The sequence below is a fragment of the Hipposideros armiger genome, unplaced genomic scaffold (assembly GCF_001890085.2).
Source record: "Hipposideros armiger isolate ML-2016 unplaced genomic scaffold, ASM189008v1 scaffold_274, whole genome shotgun sequence".
NCBI lineage: Eukaryota > Metazoa > Chordata > Mammalia > Chiroptera > Hipposideridae > Hipposideros > Hipposideros armiger.
In genome coordinates this window covers 1457070-1471438 of record NW_017731624.1, presented here as the reverse complement: position 1 = coordinate 1471438, position 14369 = coordinate 1457070, and the positions used below count along the sequence as shown (strand labels likewise).

Genomic DNA, 14369 nt, shown 5'->3' with positions numbered 1-14369 from the left:
CTGCTTTGAACATTGGTGTATAAATTTTTGTGTGCGTGTTTTCAGCACCCTTGGGTATATACCTAAGAGTGGAATTGCTGGTGTGGTAACACTAGGTTTAACTTTTTGAGGAACTGCACTGTTTCCCAATACCCTCTGATTTCAATGTAAGTGAGGATTCACTGAAGTGTCAGTTGTCTCCCTCTAAAGAGATTTTAGTGATCACACTATATAACTTTCTTCTAAAGTATAAATAGCTTATGTGATGGAGAACCTTACCCTATTTTTCCTTCTTACAGAATCTTCCTAAAAGGACTGTGTCGCTGTGGTCTTACATCAATAGCCAGCTAGAGGAATTCACTAATCCTCTCTATGGGAGCTATTGCAATCATGTCCTTTACCCAGTAGCCAGCATGCGCCACCTAGAGCTCTGGGTGGGGTATTACGTAAGGTGGAATCCACGAATGAAACCACAGGTATATGCTGGCCAGTACATAGTGGGAGTTTTCATCCATGCTTTGTCCCCTTTAAAGCAACTAGAAAAATTATCTGCATATTTGAAATTTTTTCTTTCCCCCTTAATAGTTATTATTGTATAGTAGAAAAAGTACTACGTTGGGGTGGGTGGGTAGGTGTGTGTGGTGATAATCAGTATACTTGGTTTTTATCCTGACTTTCCTTGATTGGCTTTGCACAGAGCACTTCTGTTTTGTTTTTTCTTCCCTCCTCTGTAAAATGAGGGTGTTGGTCTGGGTAACTTCTGGAGGTCTCATTTTAATAGGTTTTAAACTGTCCTAAAGCTATTTTCATCCAACCTAACAAAATTATGGTCCATTTTGAAATAAGAAATATTTACTACTTAGAACTGTTTAAACGACTAAAAATCTACAACTAAATGATAGGAAACCTTAAATATTTGTTGTATTTGGGAAAGTGCCAGTTGCAGGATATTCTGTGGAAATACTTGGGGGCACTAGAAAAGCCAGCAAAAGACCAGTGGTGTCACCAGAGTCCTTGAAATTAATTTTCACCGATGTGCTAGAAATGTGGGCTTGGCCTATGGCTGAATAAAAAAATAAAAAAAATAGCCACATTCAGGTAAAGAACTATATACCAGAATGATTTGACTTTGGGTTTGTTTAGGATTGCCTAGTTGGAATAATTGTTTTGTGTTGTTTTGCTATTGTAGGAGCCCATTCACAACAGATACAAAGAACTTCTTGCTAAACGAGCAGAGCTTCAGAAAAAAGTAGAGGAACTACAGAGAGAGATTTCCAACCGGTCAACCTCATCCTCAGAGAGGGCCAGCTCTCCTGCACAGTGTGTCACTCCTGTCCAAACTGTCGTATGAAAGGACTGTATGGTGGGGCCATCGTCGCCATGAACTCTTGATTACAATGGCAGCTTTATGAGTAGAAAGTCTTCTACACTTACAACCCATCTAGGAGAGAAATTCAGTTGCTTTATTTATTTTAAGTCTCTCTAGGATGAGTGTAGAACTCTAGCAGTGCAGGTGGCTTAAGTGAAATAACCCTATATGTAATTACATGACTATAACGTAAGTCACCTAAAGAATATTAAAATGCTTCAATCCTGGATCTACAGCGGGAATAAGTTTCTGGTTTCCTATCTTAGAAATTTTGGTGTCTGGTAAAATCAAAATACAAATCACTTCGAAAATGTACCTCTTGAAGGGAGAGCGCTCATTGCAGAGGGAGCATCAGTTGTCAAACCAGCACTGAATTCTGTGATGTTATACGTGTATGTTATTTGGACTCAATGTCATGATAGATGAGAATCATTTGATACTCCTTTCCCCATCGTGGGTTTTTCTTTTTTTTAATTTACTTTGATTACCTTTCAACACCCACATTCTTCATATGTGATAAGGCTATGTCTTGAGTATATTATGATGCAGTAGTCAAAAATTACTGCTGTTATTATTTATGTACTTATTTAAGATGTATTATTAGATACCTGTCCAAAATCACACCTCACGGATATGCTTGTGGCGAGGGAGGATAGAGGAGACAGGAGTAGCTGTCTAGGATTTCAAAGAATTCCACCTCCTTCAGATTAATGTCCATTTGCCCAATTACTAGAAACGTGAAACATTTTAAAAACTCATTATCTACCCGACGTTAGGTTTTTTGGTGTGTCTGAACACAGAAGTTAATTGGTTAAGTTTTCAGTAATATTTTAAAGTTTAGTAGGATTAACCTTTTTTCTGAAGTCTGTGTAAATTGCTTATGGTTAGCACTATGCTCAAATTTTACATGAAATATTTCACTACTGCTCTCCTTTGCAAATTCTGTAATTCCACTGAATAAGTTGACCAAAGAACTTACTGCATGTGAAAATGTATTCCGGTCTCATTGCCAGTAAGGGAAACCCACCGTTCGCCTGCTACAAAGAGTTCAGTGCTGGTAAAAACACGGAGTCCCCAGTGTCTGTTTTACTCTACAAAAGAGCCATGTTATGTACTGTAACAAAGGAGTTTCTTGTCCCTTGGGCCTTTAATTAAAAGAAAATTTCCACTGACTTTTAAACTTTGCACTTTTAAACTTTTTTCTTATCCTAAGTTATTTGCCTTAAGTTTCTTTTGCAGAAATGTTACGTGAACTTTTTTTAAGGAAATGGGTGTCTCCTAGCATCTGCTCCAACATGAAATATTCATTTTGACCCTATTTTCCCTCAAATACACAAATCCAACAATATTCAAAAATACAGTACTTTCTCACTAATTTACTACAGTCTGAACTTTAGCCCTGCTTCTCTTGGTCTATGCAAAATTGGTACCAAAATGATTCGGTCACTGTGTGAAATTTGTTATAAGAATTTATAACGGTATTTAAGTAGCCAGTCTATCAATATTAAAGCTACATTTTCTATCCCATATATTTTATATTATAAATCCATTCTCTGCTGTCCATTCTACCATTTTCCTTCTTTAGCCTTTATCATCTTGGTCTAACACCACACAAAAGAATGTAGGTGACTAAGATAAGGAATTTAAAACTTCCAGGCTGAGCACCTTCACATCCATTTTAAATTCCATTCAAAAGCCAGAGCAATCTAAGCACAAATCACATCTTTTTTTAAAACCTTCCAGTAGCTTCCTCTCACTTCTGCAGGAGTCCCCAAAGTGGAGACATTTAAGATAATTCATTGGTGGTGATGTCAGCATCAGAGCGACATTGAGTTATTCCTTTTCTCTCTGCCCTGACTTATAACTATGACATCCATAACCAAACAAAAGCTCCTCTGCACTGTACACCAGGACCCCCAAGAAATCATCATTAATGCATCCAAAAGTGGGTGAATTGGACCCAGGAGGCAGCTACAGAGACAAGGGAGGTGCAGGGGTGGCGACAATGTAGCAAACTCGCTAGCAGAGGAAATGCAAAGTGAGGGGTTAAGTCCAATGCCTGGACTGTGGCTGGAGGGTCCCACAGCTCTTCAGCAACACACAGATTTCTGAGACCTCTCTGACTGGAGGGAGGGAAAGGAAGGGAGAGAAGGCAGACTGAGAACTGAAGGAACACGTGTCCTGTCTGCCCCAGGATTCCAGCAAAGTCTGCTCTTGGACCTCTAGCACTTGCCCACTCAAGGATCTCCCTACTGGGCTGTGGGCACATCCCAAGCCCCAAGTGCTAAGCACACACCTCCCACTTTCCTGCCAGCCATTTTTTTTAAAGCCACCTTTTAATGCATGCATTCCCAACTTTAGCAGCAAGTCAGCTCCAGTAAGAGACACCAAAAGCGTATGCTATAGCGCCACCTTCTGGAAAACAAAATACTTCTAATTGTCAATGTGTTGAATTGTTACAATCAAAGTAAACAAAGCCTAAATAGGAAAGGTGCTCACTATGTCAAAGGTGGCGGCAGAGGCATGTTTTGTCAAAACACTATGAAAAGTCACGGTAATATGGTATCATAAAGAAAATAATTCTACAGTAACTAAACCCAAAGACAGAATATTATGATCCAGCTGATAAAGAATTCAAAATAGCTCTTGTGATGAAATTCAGCAAGCTACAAAAAACTCAAAAGGCAATTCAGTGAACTCAGGAATGAAATGAAAGAACAGAAGGAGTACTTTACAAAAAGACAAATTCTAAAGAAAACCAAACAAAAACCTGGAGATGAACTCGAATGAGATGAATGTACTGGAAGGCATTGCAAATAGAGTATAGCAGCTGGATGAGAGAATAAGTGAGCTGGAGGATAAGAATTTAGAAATTATTAAGGTGAAAAAGTTCAAAGAACTAAAAATTTTAAAAAGTAAAGCAACCCTACAAGAATACTCAGACTCCATTAAGAAAGCCAGTATAAGATTGTGGGTATACCAGAAAAGAGGAGAGAGAGCAGCCCCAGTATTAAATAACAGCTTGAGAATTTCCCCAACCTGAGGAAGGAACTGGATATACAAGTGCAAGAAGCTAACGGAACACTTTCTTATCTCAATGCATAAAGACCTCTCCTGTGACATTATAATGAAATTGTCAAAAGTCAATGATAAAGAATTTTACAGGCAGCCAGGGAATAAAAGACAGCCTAGGTTGCTATTAGCAGATTTCTCAGCAGAAACTACAGATTAAGAGAGTGGAATGACATATTCAAAGTATTGAAAGATATAAGTTGCTAAGCCAAGAATATTCTCTGGCAAAATTATCCTTCAGATATGGAGGAGAAATAAAAGTTTTCCTAAGAGTGAGAGTTCACCGCCATTAAACCTGATTTACAAGAAATGTTGAAAGGTCTTCAAGCTGAAATGAAAAGACCAAAGCACACAAAACTCTTACTAAGGTGACATTCAGAATTTGAAAATTATAACTATTTTAGAATACTATAGTAAACAATAATAGCATAAAGGTAAAGAGCATTAAAAATAACTACAATTTGCTAACAAATTCACAGAATCAAAAGTTAATTTGTGACATCAAAGATATAAAACCGGGCCGGCCAAGTGGCGCGATGGTTAAGAACTGGCTTGGGACGCCAGAGGGCCCTGGTTCGGATCCCACATATGAGGGCCATTGACACTGCCCTCTACAGCTAAGATGCTGAACAACAGCTCAACCTGGAGCTGGGCTGCCGTGAGTCGCCGGCGATGGCGTAGGCTGCAGCCCCTGTGGCAGTGGGTTGCCATGGGCTAACGTGAGTGGCCAGCAGCCACAGTTAGCGGCCGTCCAGAAGCCAGCGACTGATCTGCCTCGCCCGGGAAGAGCACAATGATGGTGCCAACTTGGGCCAGTGAAGCGACGTCCTCCACAACTAGACTGAAGAACAAAAACAACAGCAATTTGTCTGTTCCCCTTTCTGAATTCCCCAGCGCTGTTCCCATCCCCCCAATTCCCCAATAAAAATCTTAAAAAAAATAAAAAAAACAGAGAGCCGGCAGAGTGGCTCAGTTGGTTAAGAGCTTGCTCAAGAGTTTGAGCTCTGAACAACAGCAGTTCAATGCCGGCCTGAGCTGAGCTGCCAACAGGTGGCAGGATGGCTCAGCTAAAAAAACAAACAACAAACAAACAAAAACATAAAAACAGGAAGAAGTAAAAGGAATGAAACTTAATAGGTAAATTAAGATAAACTGCTACCAGCATAAAATGGATAATTTTATCTATGAAATGTTTTATGGAAACTTATGGTAAACATAACAAAACTCTAGAGCAGAGACATGAAACATGGAAAACCACCAACTTATAAAAGTAGACCAAAACCGAAGGAAAAAGAAATAGACAAAATCACCAAAAGGCAAAATAGGAAATAGCAGTAATAAGTCCTTATATATCAATAATCACCCTACATGTAAATGATTGAACTCAGCAACCAAAAGGCACTGAGTGGATGGATGGATAAAAAAACAAGACCCAAATCTATGCTGCCAACAGGAGACTCATTTCAGATCTAAAGGTTCAAAGTGAAGAAGTAGAAGATGATATTTCAAGCAAGTGGAAAGAAATAAAAAAGCAGGTATAGCTGTACTTAGATCAGTCAAAATAGACTTCAAGCCAAAAATGGTAAAACAGGCAAAGAAAATTACAGAATGATAAAAGGGTCAATATAGCAAGACAAAACAATCATACAGATATACACTCTCAAAACCTGATCACCTAACATATTAAGCAAATATTTTAACATCTTAAAGGAGAAATAGACAAAAATACAGTAACAGTAGGGGATTTAGTACCCCACTATCACCAATGGAAAGAAAGGTCATCCAGACAGGAAATCTATGAGAAACCGCTGGAATTAAAACATACTTTAGAACAATATCCAACAGTAGCATCCAGATTCTTCTCAAGTACACACGGAACATTCTCCAGGATAGATCACATGAGAGGACACTAATCATAGCAAATTTAAGAAGACTGAAGTCATACCAACTATCTTTTCTGACCACAATGGTATGAAACTAGAAATCAAAAGGAGGCAAGTGAGAAGATCTACAAATATGTGGAAACTAAACAACACCCTTTTACACAACCAATGGTTCAAAGAAATCAAATAGGAAATAAATTACCTAAAAATAAAAATCCTTTTTTATACAACACATCAAATCCTGTAAAATGAGACCAAAGCAGGTATAGCAATAACACATATTAAGAAATTAGATCGCAAATAAACTACCAACTACAAAAAGGACAAATTAAGCCCAGAGTTAGAAGGAGGGAATAAAGATCAGAGTAGAAATAAATGAAATGGAGGTCAGAAAAACAAGGGAAAGGGACAATGAAAGTAGAAGGTGGTTCATTGAAAAGATAAAATTGGCAGACCTTCAGCTAGACTAGGAAGACTCAACATTAGAAATGAAAGCGGAAAGAGACATTACAACTGATACTACAGAAATACGTAAGATCATAAGATAGTACTGTCAATTATATGCCAACAAATCACATAACCCAGGAAAAATGGAGACATTTCTAGAAACACACAACCTACCAAAACTGAATCAGGAAGAAATAGAAAATCTGAATAGGCCAATAACAAGAGATTGAATCAATAATCAAACAACTCCCAACATAGAAAACTCAAAAAATTCTGCACAGTGAAAGAAACAAAACGAAGACAGCCTACAGAATGGGAGAAAATTTTTTGTAAACTATGTCGAGTAAGTGGTTAACACCCAAAATACCCAAACAATCTGATTTTTAAAAGGGCAGAAGAATTCAATAGTCATTTTCCCAAAGATAGGCAGTTGTATGTTTTATAGCTTTATAAAAATGAATACAAGGTCTGACAAGTTAGCAAACATCCTAGAGAAAGTGCTACATACCTCACTGCTGAATATCACTAGTCACCTTCAAAGCACTCCCCTTGGGAAGCTATGCATTGACACCAGTGCCTAGTCCACCCTTCAAAGCAAATCTGGAACCCTTTTTCTGGAATGGCCATCAGAGCTGTTGTCGTATTACCCTTGATGTCCTGAATGTCATCCAGATGTCTCCCTTTCAATATTTCCTTTATTTTTGAGTCAAGAAAGAAGTCATTGGGGGCCAGATCCGGTGAGTAGGGAGGGTGTTCCAATAGTTATTTATTTACAGACAGTGCCATGTGAGCTGGTACATTGTCGTGATGCAAGAACCATGAATTGTTGGTGAAAAGTTGAGGTGGTCTAACTTTTTCATGCAGCCTTTTTAGCACTTCCAAGTAGTAAACTTGGTTAACTGTTTGTCCAGTTGGAACAAATTCATAATGAAGAATCCCTCTGATATCAAAAAAGTTAGCAACACTGTTGCAACAAGTTTGCGAACTTAATTGTCAGACCTTGTATTGGTTGTACAGGTGTATTTTTTCCTTTATGATCAGGGATATAAAATTTAGAGACTTCTACAGTTAAGATGAAGCTCCTTAGGAGCCTCCTGTGACTTGTCTGCTTACCCTTTTATTTTTATCAGCATACCTCAACTTTTACATACCAGTACTGCAGCTAGTCACAATTCTCCCCTGTAAACTGCAGATTTCTGTCTATTTGCTTTTGTTCATTTCATCTTGTTCACCGGAACTCTCTGTTCTCTAGTGTCCAGGCATCATTTCCTCCTCCAGGAAGCTTTTCCGGTTCCACTGGTACCTTCTCTGCCATGCCCCAGCTTCCTCTGTGCTCCCGTAACAGTACACAATGCTATCGCCACTGTGTTCACCATACTGTAGTGAAATGAATTCAGGTGTTGACCACCTACCTGGAAGCACACCTTTCTTACTCAGCTTAGAATCCATGTTGGCATCTTACACACAGAAGTTTCTTGTATTTGAAATGCATTGAAATAAAGCTCTCATATAACAGAACTGGATGGATGACAACATAATCCTCTGCTGTAAAATCTCAGATAAATGAAGCAGCAGTATTCTTTTTTTTTCAGTTGTCACCTGAAGGTAAAGCTGGAGTGGATATTTCAGTTTGACTCCTAGCTGAGGAGCGGGGTAGGTTTTACCAACATTAAACCACTCTTCTAATTAGGACTTGGAGCCACTACAATGCAAGTGAGGCTTACAAAATTTAATGACCTGAAATTCAAACACAGAGATAACAAAAGTTGTAACAGTTGAAAAGGTGGTTGAGACAAAAAAAATAGTCTCCATGTCACAAAGCAGTGAGTGATTCCTTGGATCTATAGACTCACTGCCATTTGATGGAGATACAAACCCGCTCATCAGAAAACTGTACATGCAAGCAAAAGTTTACATACAATTTCAGGAGATTCACAAATGCCCCCAAATCTAAAGCCCCTAAAATAAGAACTCTGTAGGAAAATCATTCAGGAAGAGGCCTATTAAGCCTAGTGCCCAGACAGCCACTACAGTTCATGCTGGTTATCTAGATAAATCCCAGAACTCTTTTAATCCCAGGGAGGCATAAAAAGGAATCTTTAATCTGTGGTTGATGAGTTCTTTAGTACTCCTTAGAGTACCTTACCATACACCAGGAAATAATTCAATCTTGTTGGGTTTAGTTTCTACTTAAGCACAAGAAAGGCAAGTAAATTATGCACAAAATACCAGATATTCTTATTGTTTCTCATATGGTAATGTCCTGTTTAGAAATGCATTTTTGTAAAGATTACAACAAATAAAGCCTTTAACAGGCTGTTAAACTGCGGTGTTTCCTTAAAAAAACTGCTTTATTGATTTAAGTGGCAAATTTATAAAAAGGTAACATGTCTTGATCTATTCAAAATTATGATTCACATTAACATGACTATTGCATGTGTACAGTTAATACTGTGCACATACTGTACACCAAAGTAAATATCCAAGGGGTTCTTCTTAGATTTAAGATTAAAACGCATAATGCCTTGAACTGAATAGCATGATTACAAACATGTACTATTTAAACAAATATATATGCTTTACAACACCACCCCTTCTCGCTTCATTCCAAACCTCATTTACTTCATTAACAATTTGTTTATACTTTAAAAAACGCTTTTATAATCTTTACAGTTAATTGACTAAAAATGAATGCCTGGGTCTTTTAAAAAAACTTTAACAGTGGATTAAAAATCAATAAAAGTGTATATAATACTGAGTGATGTTTGAAATGTCAAAAAGCAAAACAAAACAATCCTCTTAAATATGTATAAATATTTAAATATAGAAAACCTCCATCGAGTTAAAAACAAAGTATATTTAATGGTTGTACTGGAAAGGAGAAATGGGCAATTCATGCCAGGGAACATTTAAAAATGAGCCGCTTCAAGCAAACACTTCCTATGGGACAGCCTCTTATTTTGATAATTTAAACCTAATTTTACTTAAAGAACTACTTTAAAAAATCACGCCCACAAGTAAAAATTGGTAATTTGTTTACAAAGCACAATATTTCAGTACAGCAAATTCATCTCAAAGAAACAGTATGTGTGGCTTCTTAGCTTTTCAATCTCCCCTAATTTCCATTTAGATGGTTTAACACGTAGTCGTGATGGATAACACAAGAAGCCTGTGTAATGAAGCCGGGGCCCCTTACCTGGTAATTCCAACGTAAGAGTATGAGACCTGGAAAGGAAATTGTCAACATCTTATTGATGAGGTACAAATTATCTGAATAAAATTTATGACCTGGTGTGAGTTAGTAATCCCAACACAAACTATCGCTTTGTAATGAACTCTGTATGGTTTGCATGTCCTTCAATAACTGAAGATTTTTCCTGCTTTTTTCTCCAGGTCTGGGTTTGGCCAAGTCCTTCTTATTTGTGGTCCCTGTGATTCCAGAAGAACGGTTGCTGCTGTTTCCTTCTTCATCAAGAGTCTTTTTGGGGGTTCTTAATTCCCTCTTCTGCTTCTCTACCTTCTGTTTCTCCAGCTATACCAAATAACCAAGGCATGGAAAACGGAGAATTTAATGAAAACATTCTCTTCTGACAACCGGTACTTTAAATTCTCATACTAACGAAAACGCAAATAATATATTCTGGATTTATTTTTTTTAAAGACTTCAAAAATTGATTGTACTAGTCATTTAATACTCAGTGCTTAAAATATAGTGACCCACAAGCAAGTCTGGTGCTGCACCAGAAGTTAAGGCAGTGTGGCCGAGGTGCAGACAGGATGGGGGAGAAGCACAGGGGCTTGGGGGAAAGGTGTCATGGACGAGGCAAAAAACCTGACCTGGGAAATGAAGGCTAGCAAGGATTTCAGCAGATGAGGGACAGGAAAAAGAAAGGCATTCTAGAAAGGAGTCTGAGCAGGCACAGAAGCGTGTTTCAGATGGATGAAGAGATGTAGTGGTAACGTATTAATACTATGAAAAGGATTTTTATTTTGTTATTTCACTATTATGATACTTTAACTTAAAATAGAAGAGCGTTATTTTTACTTTAGTTGCTGGCTAAAATAAATTACCACTGGCATGTGGTGTTCCACTGGAGAGAACGAAATCTGATGTACAAGAAACAATCTGACCATTACTCCTACAGGAATCATTTGCTTGCCATTTCTTTTTTTTGAAAATGAATTTTCTCATCTATAAAATGAAATAATATATATACTTCACAAGCCTTCCGTGAAAATTAAGATGACATACTCAAAGCACCCTACTGCCTATTACACAGCAATCAATTAATGCCAGCCGAAACTGTGCGGCTCCGTTCTCTCCAGTGGTTACCCACTATCCTCCCCCTCTACGTGAGATCCAGCAGCAAGCAGCCCTGATACTTCTACTTCCAAAACACACCTCAAATCCGTCTATCCTCCCCAGCTGCAGTCACTGCTGACCTCTGACAGAAGTAAGCTTCAAAGGCCTGGCTGGTCGCTCAGCTTCTCTGCCCCACCCCCACCCTGCCCCCAGCAGTCATAAATACTTGAATCATTACGTTTCTCTCCTGTACTGTGAAAAGCCTGTACTGTGACTTCCCACTGCACTTAGTAGATACTAAATAAATGGTTGTTTTACTCATTTAATATAATTAGTAAGAAATGTAACTAAATATTTTTTCCACTTATTTATATCTGACTCCTTTAGAAATGAGAATTTCTAGGTGCTTTTAAAAAGACTTGGGTAAACTTAGAACCATTGAAACTCATCACAGATGTTAAAAGTTTGTTGACATCAAGATAAGAATATTAAATATTTTCAGTATTTGAAAGCTGTATCTTAGAAGATAAAATTATTGTAAGAGACTACAAGACAGTTGTCTTATTACCTAGTCCACCTAACACCAATTCTTAATATTTAATAAATTGCATTAACAAGTGTCTACAGTAAAGACTTCCTGTAGCTCCCAATATAAGATACACTTACAATGTCATCAATATATTGAATAAAAGAGTTTTTTTTTTCCTTTTTCTTAATTATAAATGCATAAAGGAAAACAGTTACCTGGGCTTGATATTTTCGAACTTTAGTTATTTGATTGGCTTTTGCCTCCATCCTTCCTACTAATGCCTCCAGTTCGCACTCTAAATTGTCTTTCAGTTCAACAGTTGGTGATTCTTGGATAAGTTTTGCAAGCTGCTGATGATCACTATATAAAAAACAAAAGTAGGGTTAGGTTAAGTTTCCTATGATTCGTGGTTAGGCCCATACATCTCACTCGCCATGGGACCACTGCTCTGTGCATTGAAAAAAAAAAAAGACTCTTCTAATTTAAACAGCAACAAGTTATAAGTGATAGTTTAAAATTCCAAAAAAGGTACTGAAGGCAAATGCCAAAAGTTCTTAATTTCAAAGACCTAATTATTATTTATATTTCCACCCCAGCCCCCACATGAGTATTAATGCATGTAGAAAGAAAGATCTAGAGAAGGATTCTTGTTCAACAAACACTCACATCCTAATTTATCAGTTAAGTTTAGCATGATTTATGTATCAAGCTTCCAGACAAGGAAATAAAACATTTTACAGTATTAGAAAGGGAGAGATTTCACCCAGAACAGTTGTATTTGTTAATGTCCTAGTAACTTGCTCAGTGGTTGGGCACAATGATTGTGCTCAATAAACATTTGTTGAACAAAGGTTAGTAAAGTTATCAAGAAGTTAAAACAAGATTTTAGAACTAAAAGTAATTTGAAAAACCAAAAACTCACAAGCTCATTTGCCCAAATTCATCTTGTAAAGTCTGTAAGACTTCTGACAACTCTTCATTAATGCTGCTCGAGGAGGAAGGCGTTGCCGACACCTTCTTACTTCTGCCACTTCGGGAAGGTACTTGCTTTGCCAAAGGAACACTGCTGACTACTCGATCATTGCACAAGGCTTTACTGTGTTGCTTCATTAGGTGTAAGACATGCTGAACGTTGGCTACCACAGCATGGCTGGGGCTGGTGGACTGAAGAAAAATGAAAAGGAACTGAAGCCACAGCCTCTAAATCTGCTCTCCTTTTACTCCCTAACCTGGGTAAAAAGACCACCCCACCTCCGAAAAAGCCTGACCTAAGTCTCCTAGTCTAGAATAAATCAATTACCAGCTCCCATTTATTTAACATTTGAAGTGTCTCCAATACGCCACGCTGCTGTCAATCACTTGGTTTATGTGCCCACCTCTATTAGCCACAGAAAGAATATGCTAATTGGCCTGTTTGCGCCCAGCCTCTTCAGTCTCTAACTCCACAGTACCATCACTGATCCTACGAAAATACTATTCTGATATTATTCTCCTAACCGAAATCCTCTGATGGTAAGCCCACTGACTCCAAGCTCCTCAGCATAGAAAATAAGGCCCTATTCCTGAGCTGCAGTTTATACTCCCTGACCCCATGTCCCACCTAATTTCTCTCCATTATTTGGATAAACCATATTTGCACATGCCATTTTCTTTTGGGGGACAACTTTTATACCATCCTTTAAAACCCAGCTGAAATATATAATTTTTAAAGACTTCCTTAAAACCTCCAGGTAATTAGTTTGCATTCTCAGATCACCTATGGCATTTATGTCTATCATAGTGTTTATCACAATATAGTATAATTGTGTTTGCGTGTCTGTATCAGCTATTAAACAATGTATGGTAGGAACTGGTATTGTATTGATTTCTGTATCCTGAAATAGGAAGCACTAAATGTTTGTCACATAAACAGGAAAAACCTGGTAGCCTTCTCGAAATTTTTGTTTTTGTTTTGAACACTAAATAATCTTAATGTGATATTTCAATTCATAAATAGATGGCTGTGCTAACTCAGCTCCATAAGAATCATCTAGACAACATATTTAAAATGCAGATTCCTAGGCAGCACTCCAAACTCAGTCAGTGTGGGGTCAGGGGTTGGAAAGGTGTATTTTTAAGTTTGCCAAACTGATTCCGATCAGCCAGGTTTGGAAACCTGTACTAAGCTAAACAGATGCTCTTTTTATACTGATTCATGTCCTGTTCAATCTTTATAATAATGAGAATTACCAAATACAGATAATTAAATTTGAAGATAACAAATATAATGGAAGACTGAAATCAATTCTAATCTAATGTGGGGTTGGGTGAATCTATTCCTATAGATCTTCACTTGATTAAAAATTCTGTGTGTGTGTGTGTGTGTGTGTGTGTGTGTGTGTATATATATATATATATATGTAAATCAATTCCACAAGTACAGAACCCACAGAAGCTGGTGCAAAGATTCAGTAAAAGACTCGTAACTTCAGTTGACTTCAGTATTGAGGGGTGAAAGGGATGGTGTGGCTTTCCCCGTAACAATAATGTGATGCTAAGCTGAGTTAACAGATTATCCAGAATATGACAGACTATTCTCTGCTAGTCACACCACATTTAGAAAGCTATATTCAATTGAGGAGAGAAAGAGTGATGAGGCAGTAAAGAAATTCAAAAGCACATCTTATGATGAACAGCTGAAGGAAAGGTAGTATTTATTTATAACCTAGAATAGAATAAAAAGATGAGAAAAAGGTAAAGCTATTTTAAAAAGTTTTAAATTTTACAATAGTCACGGGTTTATTTATA

At 37.6% G+C, this 14369-nt stretch overlaps 2 protein-coding genes across 6 annotated transcripts in view; one reads left to right on the top strand and one right to left on the bottom strand.

Moving 5' to 3' along the window:
- MTMR2 (myotubularin related protein 2) overlaps window positions 1-2875 on the top strand; it is a 103281-nt gene extending 100406 nt beyond the window's left edge. For all 5 annotated transcript variants that reach the window (XM_019657159.1, XM_019657158.1, XM_019657162.1 and 2 more), the window contains 2 exons: window positions 279-455; window positions 1169-2875. In XM_019657159.1, the coding sequence (XP_019512704.1) occupies window positions 279-455; window positions 1169-1330 (339 nt within the window). In that variant the 3' untranslated portion in view covers window positions 1331-2875. The remainder of the gene's footprint in view (window positions 1-278; window positions 456-1168) is intronic.
- Window positions 2876-8464: 5589 nt separating this feature from the next.
- The window catches only part of CEP57 (centrosomal protein 57), a 42636-nt gene continuing 36731 nt past the window's right edge, over window positions 8465-14369 (bottom strand). The window contains exons 9-11 of the mRNA XM_019657131.1: window positions 12505-12746; window positions 11798-11942; window positions 8465-10282 (exon numbers count right to left, since the gene is read on the bottom strand). Coding sequence (XP_019512676.1) covers window positions 10049-10282; window positions 11798-11942; window positions 12505-12746 — 621 coding nt within the window. The 3' untranslated portion in view covers window positions 8465-10048. The remainder of the gene's footprint in view (window positions 10283-11797; window positions 11943-12504; window positions 12747-14369) is intronic.